The 15,107-nt window shown below is 42.5% G+C and overlaps 1 protein-coding gene and 1 pseudogene across 1 annotated transcript; both read right to left on the bottom strand.

The window, feature by feature from the left end:
* Positions 1-7,291: 7,291 nt before the first annotated feature.
* LOC150068224 (olfactory receptor 7D4-like) lies at positions 7,292-8,239 on the bottom strand. Its single transcript, XM_090352843.1, has one exon. It carries the CDS (start codon positions 8,237-8,239, stop codon positions 7,292-7,294), a length of 948 nt encoding a protein of 315 aa, XP_090208969.1.
* Positions 8,240-12,093: 3,854 nt separating this feature from the next.
* On the bottom strand, positions 12,094-13,093 carry LOC150068225 (L-lactate dehydrogenase A chain pseudogene; annotated as a pseudogene).
* Between the last annotated feature and the right edge of the window lie 2,014 nt (positions 13,094-15,107).

Genomic DNA, 15,107 nt, shown 5'->3' on the forward strand with positions numbered 1-15,107 from the left:
AAAAAATGGGAGTGTATATGTTTAGTCCTAGTGCTGCGGTCACTAAGCAGTTACTTGATCAAGGCCTCCTCCCCTTTAGGGGACTAGGCCGAGCAGCACAGGGGGAGCTAGAGCCACTCCAACCCCAGTCTCACCCTACGAGACAAGGATTAGGGTATTCCTTAACGGGGGCTGTAGTTTGTCCTGCCCCTCATGCTGATCCCATAAATTGGCTCTCTGAAGAACCGGTGTGGGTCGAACAGTGGCCTCTTTCTCTAGAAAAGATCATTGCAGTTCAGCAGTTGGTACAGGAACAGCTGGACTTGGGACATGTGGCCCCTTCTAACTCTCCATGGAATTCTCCAATTTTTGTTATAAAGAAAAAGTCAGGTAAATGGAGGGTGTTACAGGATTTGAGAAAAGTGAACGCCACAATGGAACTGATGGGGGCCCTACAGCCTGGCTTGCCTTCACCCATGGCAATCCCAAAGGATACTTACAAGATTATTATAGATTTGAAGGATTGTTTCTATACTATACCTCTGGCGCCTCAAGACTGTAAGCGCTTTGCCTTCAGCGTCCCCTCTGTTAATTTTAAAGAACCCATGAAACGATATCACTGGCTTGTGCTTCCACAGGGCATGGCAAATAGCCCAACTTTATGTCAAAGTTTTGTAGCTAGAGCCATTTCTTCCACTCGTGAAAAATTTTCTTCTGTTTATATTGTTCATTATATGGATGACATCTTGTTGGCTTGTTCTGACCCTATCGTCATACGACAAGCCTATGGACAACTAAAGCAAGATCTGAGCCTCTTTGGCCTTATAATAGCAGCTGAAAATGTTCAGGAACACCCCCCTTCTACATATCTAGGCCATATATTAGGCCCAAAGTATTTTAAAAGCCAAAAAATACAATTAAAAACTTCACACTTAAGAACTCTTCATGATTTTCAGCAATTCTTAGGAGATATAAATTAGCTTCTGCCTTATCTAAAGCTCTCCACAGGAGAGTTAAAACCCCTCTTTGATCTCTTAAAAGGAGATACCAACCCTACATCCTTGCGCGAATTAAATCCTGTCGCCAGGAGGGCCATCCAAATTGTAGAAAAGGCAATTTCCCAGCAACAAGTGACCTATTGTGACTATTCTAAACCATGGGGAGTTTACATTTTAGCTACTTCTCACTCCCCAACTGCTGTATTGTGGCAGGATGGCCCACTTTTATGGCTTTATCTACCATCAACACCCGGCAAAGTGCTGACCCCCTACTACGAATTGGTAGCTAATCTGATACATATGTGCCGAGTGGATTCCCGTAAATATTTAGGTCAGGAACCTCATTTTATATGTGTCACATATAATCTACAACAACAAGATTGGCTATTCGCCCATTGCGATCCTTGGGCCATTGCTTGGGCCAATTATGTGGGAAAAATTTTGCATCACTACCCGTCTAACAAACTTCTCCAATTTGCTGCGTGTCATACGTTTCTATTTCCTTCCATAGTACAGGCCTCGCCTTTATCTTCTGCCGCTTTGGTATTTACAGATGGATCCTCTAATGGAACGGCTGCTTTGACCATTAATGGGAAAACTCAATCTTGGGTTACAGGTTTTTCCTCCGCCCAAGAGGTGGAATTAGAGGCTGTTTTACAAGCACTCATCCTGTTACAAGACGAGCCCTTTAACTTACACTCAGACAGTCAATATGTAATTCGTGCTCTTCAAGTCATAGAAACTGTTCCCTTTATTGGAACTACTAACTCCAATATTCAGATCCAATTTCACCAAGTACAAACTTTGCTTTGTTCTCGCAACCACCCTTGTTTTTTTGGCTTTGTTCGAGCTCACACTAATCTTCCTGGCCATTTAAGTGAGGGCAATGCAGTTACTGACTCTGCCACCAGAGTTTACTTAACTCAGGTTGAACTTGCTAAGCAGTCACATGCCATCCACCATCAAAACAGTCGAGCCTTGCGCCGACAGTTTAAATTATCTAGAGAAGCAGCACGACAAATAGTTAAGAATTGCTCCAACTGTGTCCCTTTTTCACCAGTCCCCCATTTAGGTGAAAATCCACGAGGACTGCTTTCTAATCACATTTGGCAGATGGATGTCACACATGTTTCATCATTTGGCCGATTAAAATATGTTCATGTTACTGTAGATACTTATTCTAATTTTATCTTGGCCACCCCCCTTGCTGGGGAAGCCACTAAACATTGTATTTCTCACTGCATTCGATGCTTTGCTGTGATGGGGATTCCCTCACAAATAAAAACAGATAATGGCCTTGGCTATGCAGGCCGAACATTTCAATCCTTCTGCCATTCCTATAATATCACTCATATTACAGGCATTCCTTACAATCCTCAAGGTCAAGGCATCGTGGAGAGAGCTAATGGATTATTAAAACATCAAGTTGCTAAAATACAGAGAGGGGAGTCATATACCGCTACCCCTGTGAATATACTTAATCATGCTTTATTTGTTTTAAATTTTTTGAATTTGGATTCAAATAATTTATCTGCTGCTCAGCGATTCTGGGAAAAAAGAGAGCAGCGTGCTTTTGCCTTAGTAAAGTGGAAGGATCCCCTAACTGGTGCTTGGCATGGACCCGATCCTGTTCTAACCTGGGGTCGAGGGCATGTATGTGTTTTTTCACAAGGAGAAAATGACGCCCGCTGGCTGCCTGAACGCTGCGTTCGGATTGTGGAGAGTGACAGTGGCCATCCAAGCAGCGACTCACTGGGCCTACACCCCCAACCCTCCAGTGGTGCATCCTGCGACGTGCGAAGGACCTGAGTTATTTGTGCATGTCAATTGGGACTGCTACTGATCCACTTCTTCCACACATTCATATGAGCTGTGTTTCTCCTCCTTTTACTATTATGTAGGGACCTTTTAACATATTCATTGACTCTACACAATTTAATATGTGACATTATTTTGTCTTTACTATCCCTCTTCTTAATACCCTTTTTTGTAAAAGATTCCCAGGTGAAAAGCAAAGGCCTCCAGAGGTAAGTAGAAGTCGGCCGACCCCCTGTATGTCTGCGTTTTATTTTATTTTATTTTATTTTTGTTTGTTTGCTTGAAAAGGTGCACTGTGGGCCTAAAACAGAGGCCTGGGTGGTCAAGGGACGCCTTGACCCCCCCTCCCCTTCTGAGTTTCTTGTCGATAACAAGGCATACCTGAGAGTCCCACCAGCAAGACATGTCTAAATCTAAAAATAACTGGTGAAAACATTCATTTGAGCTCATGTTTTTTTGTGTTAAGTGTATCTGATTGAGTCCAATTTTCTTGTTATATGTCAATGTCTGATTATTCAAAAGTCTCCGTTTCTCTGTCTTGTTCGTGTTACATATTTTTCCTTGTCCAGTTTTGTCTTTAAAATTGGTACCATTTCTAAGTATGGATCCTTATGGTTTTTCTGTGTGTACTCAAGCACACATCCTTGTTATTTATTTGAACATTTCTGGGCCTAGCATGGCCACTCCCCCATGTCTGCAGTTGTAACAAGCCCTGGAAAAAATAAATTCCAGCTAAGTTGCCTTGCAAAAAGTTTTGTTTTGAACCTAGTTCTCACCTGTAAGAGTAAAATTGGCAAAGCTCTCTTGAAACAAACTTCCGGAAATTGAACGGCCGATATTAATTTTGCGCGCTTTATGATCTTTGAGTATGAATGTGTGTGAATGAGTGAGTGAACATGTTCAAGGTTAAATTGTCAGCATGCTGTATAAAACAATGGATAAATTTATACTTAAACACAAAGACAATTGGGTAAATCTAAGCTTAAAACTTCAACAAAAATATTAGGTTTGAATGTTTTACAATGTCTCAAAAAATTATTGTGTTGTCTTAAAGAAAAACTGGTAAATATTTTTCTAGATCCTGAAATCTGCATTTTATTGCAGGGCATACAGCTGTTTATATTGTAAACATTGTATCCTGTTCAGCACAGAGGTGTTAGGGAATTTGGGATTTATTACTTTAAGTTAAAGTTTGGAAACATGTATTAGAGATTTAAATGTAAAATTGTTCATTAACGTCAGAAACTTTGCCTGTCCTTTCTTGCAAACTGACACTAGAAATCTGATGGTAAAATGTGGATAATGTGATTAGTATTTTAAGGGAATGTTTAAAGGTTTATCTCCATGCTATTGGATGTATTTTAAAAAGGAGAGGAAACTAAGTCCAGACTTAGGCTTTTGGTGCACTGATGTCTATAGTTCTTGAATTAGGGAAAAACTGTTATTTGAGTTTAAACTGTTGCTGGAGTTCTAGACAGTAATCTAAACTGCAAAAGAGCCCTTTTTTCTAAAAGGCAAGCGGAGTGCCTTGGGCCTTAGGGGGCCTGAAGGCAGAAGGAGTTCTTTGTGCCCTTAAAGGTTTTTCAATTGCAAATAAAGGCTAAGGTGTTAATTGTTTAAGCCAGTATCAGTAAAAGTTATTAAGAACATTGGAAATGGGTTTCTAAACAATATTTGAAAGTGAAGTTGTCTTAAATGTTTAAAGAAAGAGAAAAAAGGAAAATTAGGACTACCAAAGTAATTGCTTAATTGCTATTTCAGCTTGCTCTTGTAAGTTACCTTATAGCAACTTCCAGCTAGCCCATGGAGAAGGACAGCAATCCTTATTCAGATGTAACTTTGGCTTTTACCAGGTTCTAGGTAAGCTCATGCTTAGAGACTATTTCTGTGTTGACCACCTTGTTGCTTTAATTGGAGTAACGTGGCCTTTTGTAGGACTCATTGATCTGAAAGCCACAGCTTTGAGCCTGCCCGGGCAAAGCAAAGTCCCTGTGAGACTATGGTGTCTAATCTGCCAGCAGGATGCTGGGACAGAGTTGCTTTGGAGCTTGAAGTGGCAGAATGCTAGCTTTGAGCTGAAAAGCTGGGGGGAAGCACTCAAGCACCAAGCTCGGGACTCATAGTGATAGGGTGCTAGCCTTGAGCTGGAGAGCTGAGAGACAGTACCCAGGCCCCGAGTTCAAGTACAGCAACCAATAAAGTGAAATGCCAATGGCATGTTTATCCCTGTGTGGAGAGACACTACTGGGACACGAAAGCCTCTGCTTGGATGGCAGAGATGGTGTCAGATCTTAGTCACTTGTGCTTGGCCACGCAAATTAATCAGAGCCGGGAGGTCATAGAATAGTTTGTAAGCATGCCTTACTAATGCCCGTGCCTTTCATAACTGGGCAGGAACTTGTCAATCTTCTGTGATAGTGAGTAGTTTAAAGTCCTAATTGAGCGAAATTTTTATTTATTTATTTATTTATTTATTTTTGACACCAGCCACAAATTCAGGTAAAGTTTGTGGATCTGAGGCTTGTGTCTCTATTAATCTGTTTAGATCTGACAACTGAAGCATTGTTAAGGTTGCAGAAATTTAGTTCCCCAGACAATCAAGAGAAAGCCTTTGCAAATGGGTGCTATGTAAGCTACACTATTGTAGCCAAAGATGGTTTGTGCAGTTGTTAAATGTCAAATATGATCTCTAGTTTGGAGTAAATTATTGTTCCTAATATCTAATCCTTGCAACCCCTTGATAAAACAGGCTAGGCTTCTTAAGGTCCCTGGTCAAGCACAGAGAGAACACCCCTGAGTCAGCTTGAAGAAGTCACAGAAGTTGAATCTCCGCCCATCAATCCCCGTTAGACCAAGGGACCAAAGTCATTTTTGGAAAATGTGACAGGATAAATTAGGGGTATAGAAAAGAGTAAAAATTGCACTTGTGTTTCTTTTAAAATAAAAAACGGGGGATATGTTGGAGCCAGAGTGGAATCAAACTGTACCTTGACTTGCATCAGACAATGGCTTTATTGTCTTATTGTTTTCTGGCCCTATTCTATGTAAATGACCTGAGATTTACCATATGAATGTAACACATGGAGGTTCCCTGGGTCTGGAGGAGGGAAGAAGCGGGAGTGAAAAATAAACGCGGCAGGCTTTACCTGGACTGCGGACATCCCGGACCCGGTGTGTCTGTCTCTCTTCTATTTCTTCCTAGTCCTTGCCCCCTATTTCAGGAACCCCAATCTGCGAACCCTGGTTTGCTGCCGGTTGGGCCCAACATGTAGGAAAGGCTGAAGAGAATGAGAGAAGTGTGTTGGGTATTCACTTACAAAGAGCCCCTGTCCCAGGAGGTAGAAGGAAAGCCTCTCAGATACTCAACACCAAAAATTAATTGTCCACAATTAAGTTGATTTCACAATGAGGAAAAATATTGACAAAATAATGTTGATTTATTTACACATTCATTTTTTTTGGTTACTGATAGGGCTTCATCTCTGGGCCTGGTTGCTGTTCTTGAGCTCTTCAGTTCAAGGCTACTGCTCTATCCCTTGAGTCACAGAACCACTTCTGGATTTCTAGCAGTCAATTGTAGATAAATGCCCAGGCTGGCTTTCCATTGTGATCCTCAAATTTGAAGCTCCTGAGTAGCTAGGATTATAGATTTGAGCCACTGGTACCAGCCAAGGCAATCTTTAAGAGAGATAAAATGGCCATAAAGAAATCCACAGATAAATATTCAACCTTTTCACTACATAGGACATGCAAATCAATAAAACACTGTGATTCTGTATTATGTCAATCGTGAAGAAAATCTACAACAACAATTCTGCTGAGTATGAGAAGAAACAGGCATCCTCAGACTCTTGTCTGTTGTCTGAGGATGTCTCTTAGTATAGCTATCATGGATACACGTTCATATCTGAGTGGGAAAGAGAAATTAGTAAAGAAAAAAAAGAATTGCCCTCAAATTTAAAACAAAATCTCGCATGTAAGGACACAATTGCTGTTCTGAATGTGTTGGGATTTCATTTGGATTCTTCGAGGAGGAGGTGGAGGAGGAAGAAGGGGAGGAGGTAAAGAAGGATGAGAAGGAGGAGAAGAAGAAGTAGTTTTGTGTTTGAGGAGGAATAATTAATATAGAAGAGGATAACTTACAGGGATACTGTGTAAACTTGGATTGTGATAGGTTCTTTCTATGTTCAATTGGAAATGCCCATGAAAGTTGTGCAACAGTAACCCAAATAGGACTATTAAGAAAAATTCACACTGAAAACAGAAGTTGTTCTTCTGATGGATAGCAAGTAAATTTCCTTGAAAGATAGATGTCTAAACATGGACAGACAAAGCCATAGGGGCTTTGGTGGCACATGTGAATAAGTACGTCTTTTCTAGATGGAAGAGTCTATATATACATATACACTGAATCCTATAATGGAGGAAAAGTATCACTGATCTGATATTTAACCAATTTGTCTTCCCACTTCCAATGGACTACTTTGTTCTGTGCTTCACAATCCATCAAGACAGGAGACCACTCTGCCTGGCAGTCTCTCCAGGGCCCCCATCACGTCCTGGTTCCTCAGGCTGTAGATGAAGGGGTTCAGCATGGGAGTGACCACTGTGTACATCACCGAGGCCACCTTGCTTCTGTGGGCAGAGGAGGACACTGCAGAGCTGAGGTACACCCCAAGTCCTGTCCCGTAGAACAAGGAGACCACGAAGAGGTGAGAGCCACAGGTGGAGAAGGCTTTGTGCATGGTAGCTGTGTTGGGCATCTTCATTAAATAGGAGAGTATCTGATGGTAAGAGAAGAAGATTCCTAAGGCAGGAAACACACCGAAGAGCACAATAGCCAGGTACATCCAGATGTCATTGATGAGGGTGTCAGAGCTGGCCACCTGGAGAACCTGAGCTAGATCACAGAAGAAATGGGGGATGGTGGTTCCTGGGGAGAAGGTTAATTTCCTCATCAGTACAACATGGCTTAGTGAAATGCAGAAAATGAGAAGCCAAGACACGAGCACCAGGAGGCCACAGAAGTGAGGGTTCATGATTAGTGGGTAGTTCAGTGGGTGACAGATGGCCACAAAGCGATCATAAGCCATCACGGTCAATAGGAAATTGTCCATTCCAACAAAAATCATGAAGAAATACACCTGAGTGAGGCACTCTGGGTAGGAGATGTCTTTCCTCTGGGTCTGGATGTTCACCAGCATCTTGGGGATTGTGGTGGAGGTGAAGCAGATGTCCACAAAGGACAGGTTGGAGAGGAAGAAGAACATGGGCGTGTGGAGGTGGGGGTCAGAGGTGACTGCCAGGATGATGAGCAGATTTCCGAGTATGGTGATCAGGTACAAGGACAGGAAGAGCCCAAAGAGGATGGGCTGGAGTTGAGGGTCATCTGAGAGGCCCAGCAGGAGGAATGGTGATTCCCCTGTGTGGTTTTGTGCTGTCATAGCCCTAGGTGTTTTCCTTGGGGCAAGTAAGGAAAAGTTCAATCAATGCCCACTGCCAGCTCAAGTGGTCATGCCCTTCCCCTGCCAGCTGCCTTTTTTGTTTCCTAATGGCTCCCCGGGGTTTACCTGCACAGCCAAATTTGCCTCCACTCACTTTCGTATTGTAATATGTGGGTAAATATCCCTGGCTTGTATTCATTTACTCAGAGATTTTGTGTTTTGCGGCTTGATCCCAAGGCCTGGGCACTGTCCATGGGCCTGTCAAAGTTAGAGCACTAGTACTTGAGCCACGGCACCACTTCAGCTTTTTCTATATATGTGGTACTGAGGAATCAAACTCGGTTATTCTTGCATGCTAGACAAGCACTCTACCACTAGGCTTTGCTCTAGCCCCTATTAAATGTATTTTCCTAAATCTTGCTTTTAAGCAGTGGCACTATGGGGCTATAATTCAATGATCAGTTTGTGAGTACAAGGCCATTTCATCCATGTCACTCCTTCCATGCTCTCCCCGACCCCTCCCAGACAAACCCCTCCCTCAGTTCTCCCAGTTCCAGCTTCACATTTGTACACTGAATATTACGAATGATTTTGCCCACCTTTCCTCTCTCCATTTCTCTGTCCACCTTCTCCACTGCCTTCACCTTTCAGGAAGCGCTTTCAACTCTCAGGCACAGTTAATTCTTTTACCTATTTTCCTGGTGGAGGTAATGTTCACCATATAATAGGATCGAGTTGTCCTCCCGTTTTGTGAAGTCCATGGCGCGAGTATGTATCTCAGGAATGGGAGTATTTGTGGGGAATTTCTCAGTACATGGAGTTCCTGGATGTGGATGGAATATAGCATGGCTGGTCAACATGGCTGTGGATGCCTCCCGACAGAGAATTCCTTCTATGTGATTTCTTCTAAAATATGAGAGAGGGTAAAAATGAGACTACCAGCTACATAGAATTGAGGAGAAAGGAACACAGTATCATTAAAATAACATAATGTGCTTAGCGCATTTAGTTCATGCCTGTAATCCCAGCTACTCAGGAAGTGCAGAGCTAAGGCTTGGGGTTCTAAGTCATTCTGGGCAAGTAAATTTGGTCAGACTCTTATCTATAATTTTAGCACTAAAAAGATGACAGTGGGTCTAGCAATGGCCTTGAGTAAGAAGTCTCAGAAACTCTGAGTTTAAACCTGAGGACTGGCACGCACACACACTCACACACAATGTACAATCCATGTGTGAGATTTCATGCTCTGGAGCAGGAACCTATTGTATGGAAATCAGCAGAATTAATGGATCATGCAATAATAAACTGAATGAATTTGATTCATATGCTCAGTGCTCTATCTATCTATCTATCTATCTATCTATCTATCTATCTCTCAATATATATATATATATATATATAATGAATGTAAATGGTTATGGGGACAAGCCTGAAGGACAGGGAAGGAATGGTGGGGTTGAATAATGCAGAATATATGTGAAGATGAAGATGAAAATCCACTAAACCTTGAAATCGGGCAGGACTATGTGCCAAAGAAGAGTTACAGAGGAGTTTATTTTGATCAAACCACAATATATGCCCGTGTGGAAATACCACAGCAAAACCCCTTTTTCCAGTTGGTATACAGAGAAATCCATTCTGTGCACACAGAAGCCAGTGTGCACGTGCAAAACTAAATTTGGGAAGGTGGCCTACAGCTGGCATTCTAGCTACTAAGAGGCTGCAATTGACTTATCATGGTGTGAAGCCAGGTCATGCAGGGAAATCCGTGACATTTCATTCCTGATTAATTACTAAAAACCCACATGTGAGCTCTAGTTCAGTTGGTATGGCTCAGAAACTCAGGGACAGTGCCCAGGTGCACAGTTCAAGACCCATGACTGGCACATGTACATGCTGGCACACACATGCAGACACAGACACACAAACACACACCCACACACAGCCACACATGCACACACAGACACACACGCACACACAGACACACACACGAAGGGGAATTCTTCCTTACTAATAATTCTTTTGTTGGCTAGATTTTGTTATGGACACTAATGGGAAACAAACCATACATTGTCAGTCAAATATGCCAGCAAAATATTGGAGAGGATAAGAAAAAAATTCCAATCAAAGCTGGCACTGGTGTTTCATCTCTGTAATCATCATTGCTCAGGAGTCTTAGATCTGACAATGGCAGTTCAAAGCCAGCCTCGGCAGGAAAGTCTATGAGACCCTTATTTCCAAATAATGACAGAAAAAGCTGGAAGTGAAGTTGCAACTCCAATAGTGGAGTGCTAGCCTTGAGCAAAAGGAGCTGAGGGACAGTGCCATGGTTAGAGTTCAAGGCCCAGGTCTAGACACACACACACACACACACACACACACACACACACACACACACACACACATGTCCCTGGCCTGGAACCCAAAAGACAATACCTGGTGCACATTGGAGCTTTAGCGGGTGATAAACAAATACATATTTGGATGTAGCAAAGCTGACAGATGACGCTGATTATTGGGAAAGAGTGAAGAAAAGCGAGAGACCTTTCAGAAGGGAGCTTCATGAAGAATGCGCTCTAGGTTGCAGAAAGTGAGAGAAAGAAGGGAAATCAGAGTTCACAAAGCCTGAACTCCAAGTGCCTTAGAGTTCTGGGACCACATCTGCAGATGACGAGCTCCCTTCGGGCCCTTCCCAGCCTCACTATTCCAGAGGATTGCCTGCTACACACACCATTTTCTTTTTCTCTTGTTTTCCCTCACTGATCATAAATTTACATTTCCTGGCTTTACCAGGCTAACATGGTTCTGTATTGGTTATCACTGAAGATTTCTTATTTCCCCAACTCCTCCTTAGAAGTTTGTTGGCTGGGGTTTTGATGGAGACTGGATTCAGAGAAGGGAGTCAGAAGCTTGTGCAGTTTCTTGCAACTCAATCGATGTATCTACTAAGAACTCTTCAGGAAATGAACTGCCTTTCATGAAATAATTGTCTTTATGAAAGGAAATGTCTTTCCTGTCTCCAAACCATTTTGTTCCCATGAGTTAAAGTGAAGGTGATATCATGGATAAACAAATTTAGGTTAATTTCTTGCATTATTGTAGACTGTAAAAGGGTGAGAGGAATTAATTTATTCCAAGGGGAACACAGTTTCTTTTGTTTTGATAAAAAGGATACCAATGAATTCTCAAAGGACCTATTAATTTCTATAGGCACGAAATCTCTGGAACCATGTCGATTTGGCATCTGCCTTGGAGAATCTTTGGACATGTAATAGATCACTTGATCTCTAGAGGGAAAAACAATTTCTTGATTTTTTTCACTGTTAAAGGTTTATTTGGTGTTTTCCTATGACATTTGGATAGTTTTTGCACTGTTCATCTGTAGCTTTTTACATAACATGCAATGCACACTATTGATATATACCACATAAAACATCTTTTAAAACAGTGATGCATGTGACATGCAAAAATGGATTTATACAACCCATCCCAGGAAGTGTGATAGGGAAAAGAAGTTGGAACTAGGTGTTTTGTTGATTTACAAAGCACACAGTAACATATCTGGTTCGAAGTGTAATTAGGGACTATGCACCATTCATTGGCAGTGGTGTCTCAGAGAGGGTAAAATTGTTTACACTTACCAGTTTTTACAGTTACACAGGACCCATCCACCATCAGAATACAGCTGCATGTTTTCCTGAACCAGTCCTAGTCCTAATTTCAGGAAATGGATATTTTTCCCAGGTCTTTTTATAATGCTACTGCTTTAGTCACAGATCAGTATGGGACAACATGCATAATCCCCAACTAAAATTCTCTTATAGCCTCGACAGTGAAGTGGTACATAGAAGACTTCAAAACTGTAGCTCCTTTGGGATTCCCCAAAGCGTATCTGCACTTTTCCTCAAGTGAGCCTCTTCCTCGGGAGTCAGAGTGACCTTCACCACATGTGAAATTCCATTCTGTCCCAGAATGCAAAGAACACTAAGGAAGACATCTTCCTTTATTCCATAGATACCTATAATCATGGTTGAAATTGGATGAACTCTTCGAAGATTCTTCATAATACTTTCTGCTAAATCTGCCACAGACAGTCCAATGGCCTAGGATGTATAGCCTTTCAGTTTGATCACCTCATAGGCACTGTAAACAACTTGTTTATGAACCTCTTTCCACTGTTCCTTGTCTGCATCAGTGCCTAAATCAGGATTCAGATTCCTGAAGGAGACACCAGCAACATGCACTCCACTCCACACTGGCACACTAGAGTCTCCATGAGAACCCATCCATGACAGCTTAAGGGGTGAATTCCCAGTCTCTCTCCCATCAGGTAATGGAACCGAGCTGAATCCAGATTGCAGCCACTTCCAATGACAAAGTTTTTGGGGAAGCCACTTATCTTCCAAACCACCTAGGTCAGAATATCCACTGGATTGGAAATAGTAAGCAACTTGCAGTTTGGGCTGTCCATCACTACATTAGGAATGATGAACTTAAAGATGTTTACATTGAGCTGGACCAAATTAAGATGGCTTTCACACTCTTGCTGATGGGCCCCAGCTGTGACAATAACCAGGTTGGAATTTGCAGTCACAGAGTAGTCTTTTCCAGAGACAATTTTTGGTACTTTGCGGAAAAGGCTGCTGAGCTGGAGGTCCATCTTTTCTCCCTTCAGTTTGTCTTCCATGACATCAACATGAGCAAGCTCGTCTGCCAAGTCCTGATGGCACAGGCCATGCCAACAGCACCAACCGCAACAACTGTAATCTTGTTCTGGTGGACATGATCCTCCTTAAGAAGATTCACAATAAGCTGATCCTTGAGACCTTCCATTCTGTTCTTGGAAGGACTGGAACTCCAGGGTGCATGATGGGCAGGAGTCGGAGGTGCACGGCAGGCAGGTCTGGACTCAGCAAGAGTCGCTCCATCCAATTTCTTGATTTTCATTCACTATTTAATAGTGTCTTATACTTGGAAGTTATAGATAAAAATACCATGTTTTATTTGGTCAGCAGTACACTGAGACACCCAGAACCCTATAAAATTATATTTGGTACCTCATATATGTTACCCTTACTATCCATTCAGAATATCACAAGAATAGCTCAGTGCCCTGTTCAGTAGATTTAATCAATCTATGATCATTTAATTATTATTTAATGCATGTATCCTCCCTGGTTAACTGGACATTTGTATTTTCTGATCTTCATTTCTCTCATATCAGCCCCTAATTCCTTACCTTCTGTTACTGCTCCCCTTGGCCCAATTGCTGGATTTCGATGAAGTCAGCTTAGAAAACACCCACCAGGCATGGTGGCTCACTCCTGTCATGCTAGCTACTCAGGAGGCTGAGATCTGAGGATCTTGGTTCAAAACCAGCCCAGGCATTAAAATCCATGAGACTCTTATCTCCGGTTAACCACCAGAAAAGCAGAAGTGTGGCGGTGGCTCAAGGAGTAGGGAGGTAGTGTTGAGCTGAAGAGCTCAGGGACAGCATCCAGGCTCAGAGTTCAAGTCCAAGAACGGACAAAAAAAACTAAAGAAAGAGAAAAAGGAAAAAGAAAACAATCTCAGCTAGGTGCTGCTGGCTCAGGCCTGTAATTTGAAATACTTAGGAGGCTGAGATGTGAGGATTTACAGTTAGAGGCCAGTGGGGCAGAAAATTCTGTAGAGTCTTCTCTTCAATGACCACTAAAAAGGCAGAATGGAGCTGTGGCTCAAGCAGAAGAGCAGAATCCTTGAGCAAAAAGAGTCATGGACAATGCCCAGGCTCTGAGTTCAAGCTCCAAGAGCAACACAGACACAGACACAGACACACAGACACACAGACACACACACACACACACACACACACACACACACAGGAAAGAAATGAAACCCCCTAAATAAAAGCAGGAATATATGATCACATCCTGATCCTATTGAAAGATGGATTGTGTGTGTGTGTGTGGTAGTGGTGAGCTGAAGATCTCAGGGACAGCACCCACACTCAGAGTTCAAGTCCAAGAATGAACCAAAAAAAAAAACTAAAGAAAGAGAAAAGGGAAAGAAAACAATCTCAGCTAGGTGCTGCTGGCTGAGGTCTGTAATTTGAAATACTTAGGAGGCTGAGATGTGAGGATTTAGAGTTAGAAGCCAGTGGGGCAGAAAAGTCCGTAGTCTCCTCTTCAATGAACCACTAAAAAAGCAGAATGGAGCTGTGGCTCAAGCAGAAGAGCAGACTCCTTGAGCAAAAAGAGTCATGGACAATGCCCAGGCTCTGAGTTCAAGCTCCAAGAGCAACACACACACACATATCTACACACACACACACACACACACACACAGACAGACACACAGGAAAAGAAATGACACCCCCTAAATAAAACTGGAAACATATGATTTCCTCCTGATCCTGTTGAAAGATGGATGGTGTGTGTGTGTGTGTGTGTGTGTGTGTGTGTGTGTGTGTGTGTGTGTCTTTGTGTGTGTGTTTGTGTTGATTCTCGGCCCGGTGTTCTGGATTGGAGAATTCTCCCTAACCTTTTGTGCTGAAGGGTGGTGCTCTATCACTTCTGCCACAACTGCACTTCTGTCTTGTTCCTACTGAACTGGAAAAAAGGTCCTGGAGGACTTCAGGCCTATTATGACTGTGAGTTTCCATCCTCAGATCTCAGCCTGTGCAGTAGCTGGGGGTTTGGGCATGAGCGACCTGCACCAGAACTGATTTTTGGAGTTACTTTAGTGGAGGTCATATCTTGTACACACAGTGACACTCTGGGATGTATTATGTTTTCAAATGTGAGTGCATGTTTTTCTTTCTCTTGATGGATTGCTCTGGCTGGACACAGTGCTGAGTGATAGGGGGGAATGCAGGCTCCTGTGTAAC

Source organism: Megascapheus bottae, chromosome 1, assembly GCF_031878675.1.
Source record: "Megascapheus bottae isolate mThoBot1 chromosome 1, mThoBot2.hap1, whole genome shotgun sequence".
Classification (NCBI taxonomy): domain Eukaryota; kingdom Metazoa; phylum Chordata; class Mammalia; order Rodentia; family Geomyidae; genus Megascapheus; species Megascapheus bottae.

Coding starts and splice junctions, on each gene's coding strand:
- LOC150068224 (XM_090352843.1), bottom strand. CDS start 8,239: ATGACAGCACAAAACCACACAGGGGAATCACCATTCCTCCTGCTGGGC.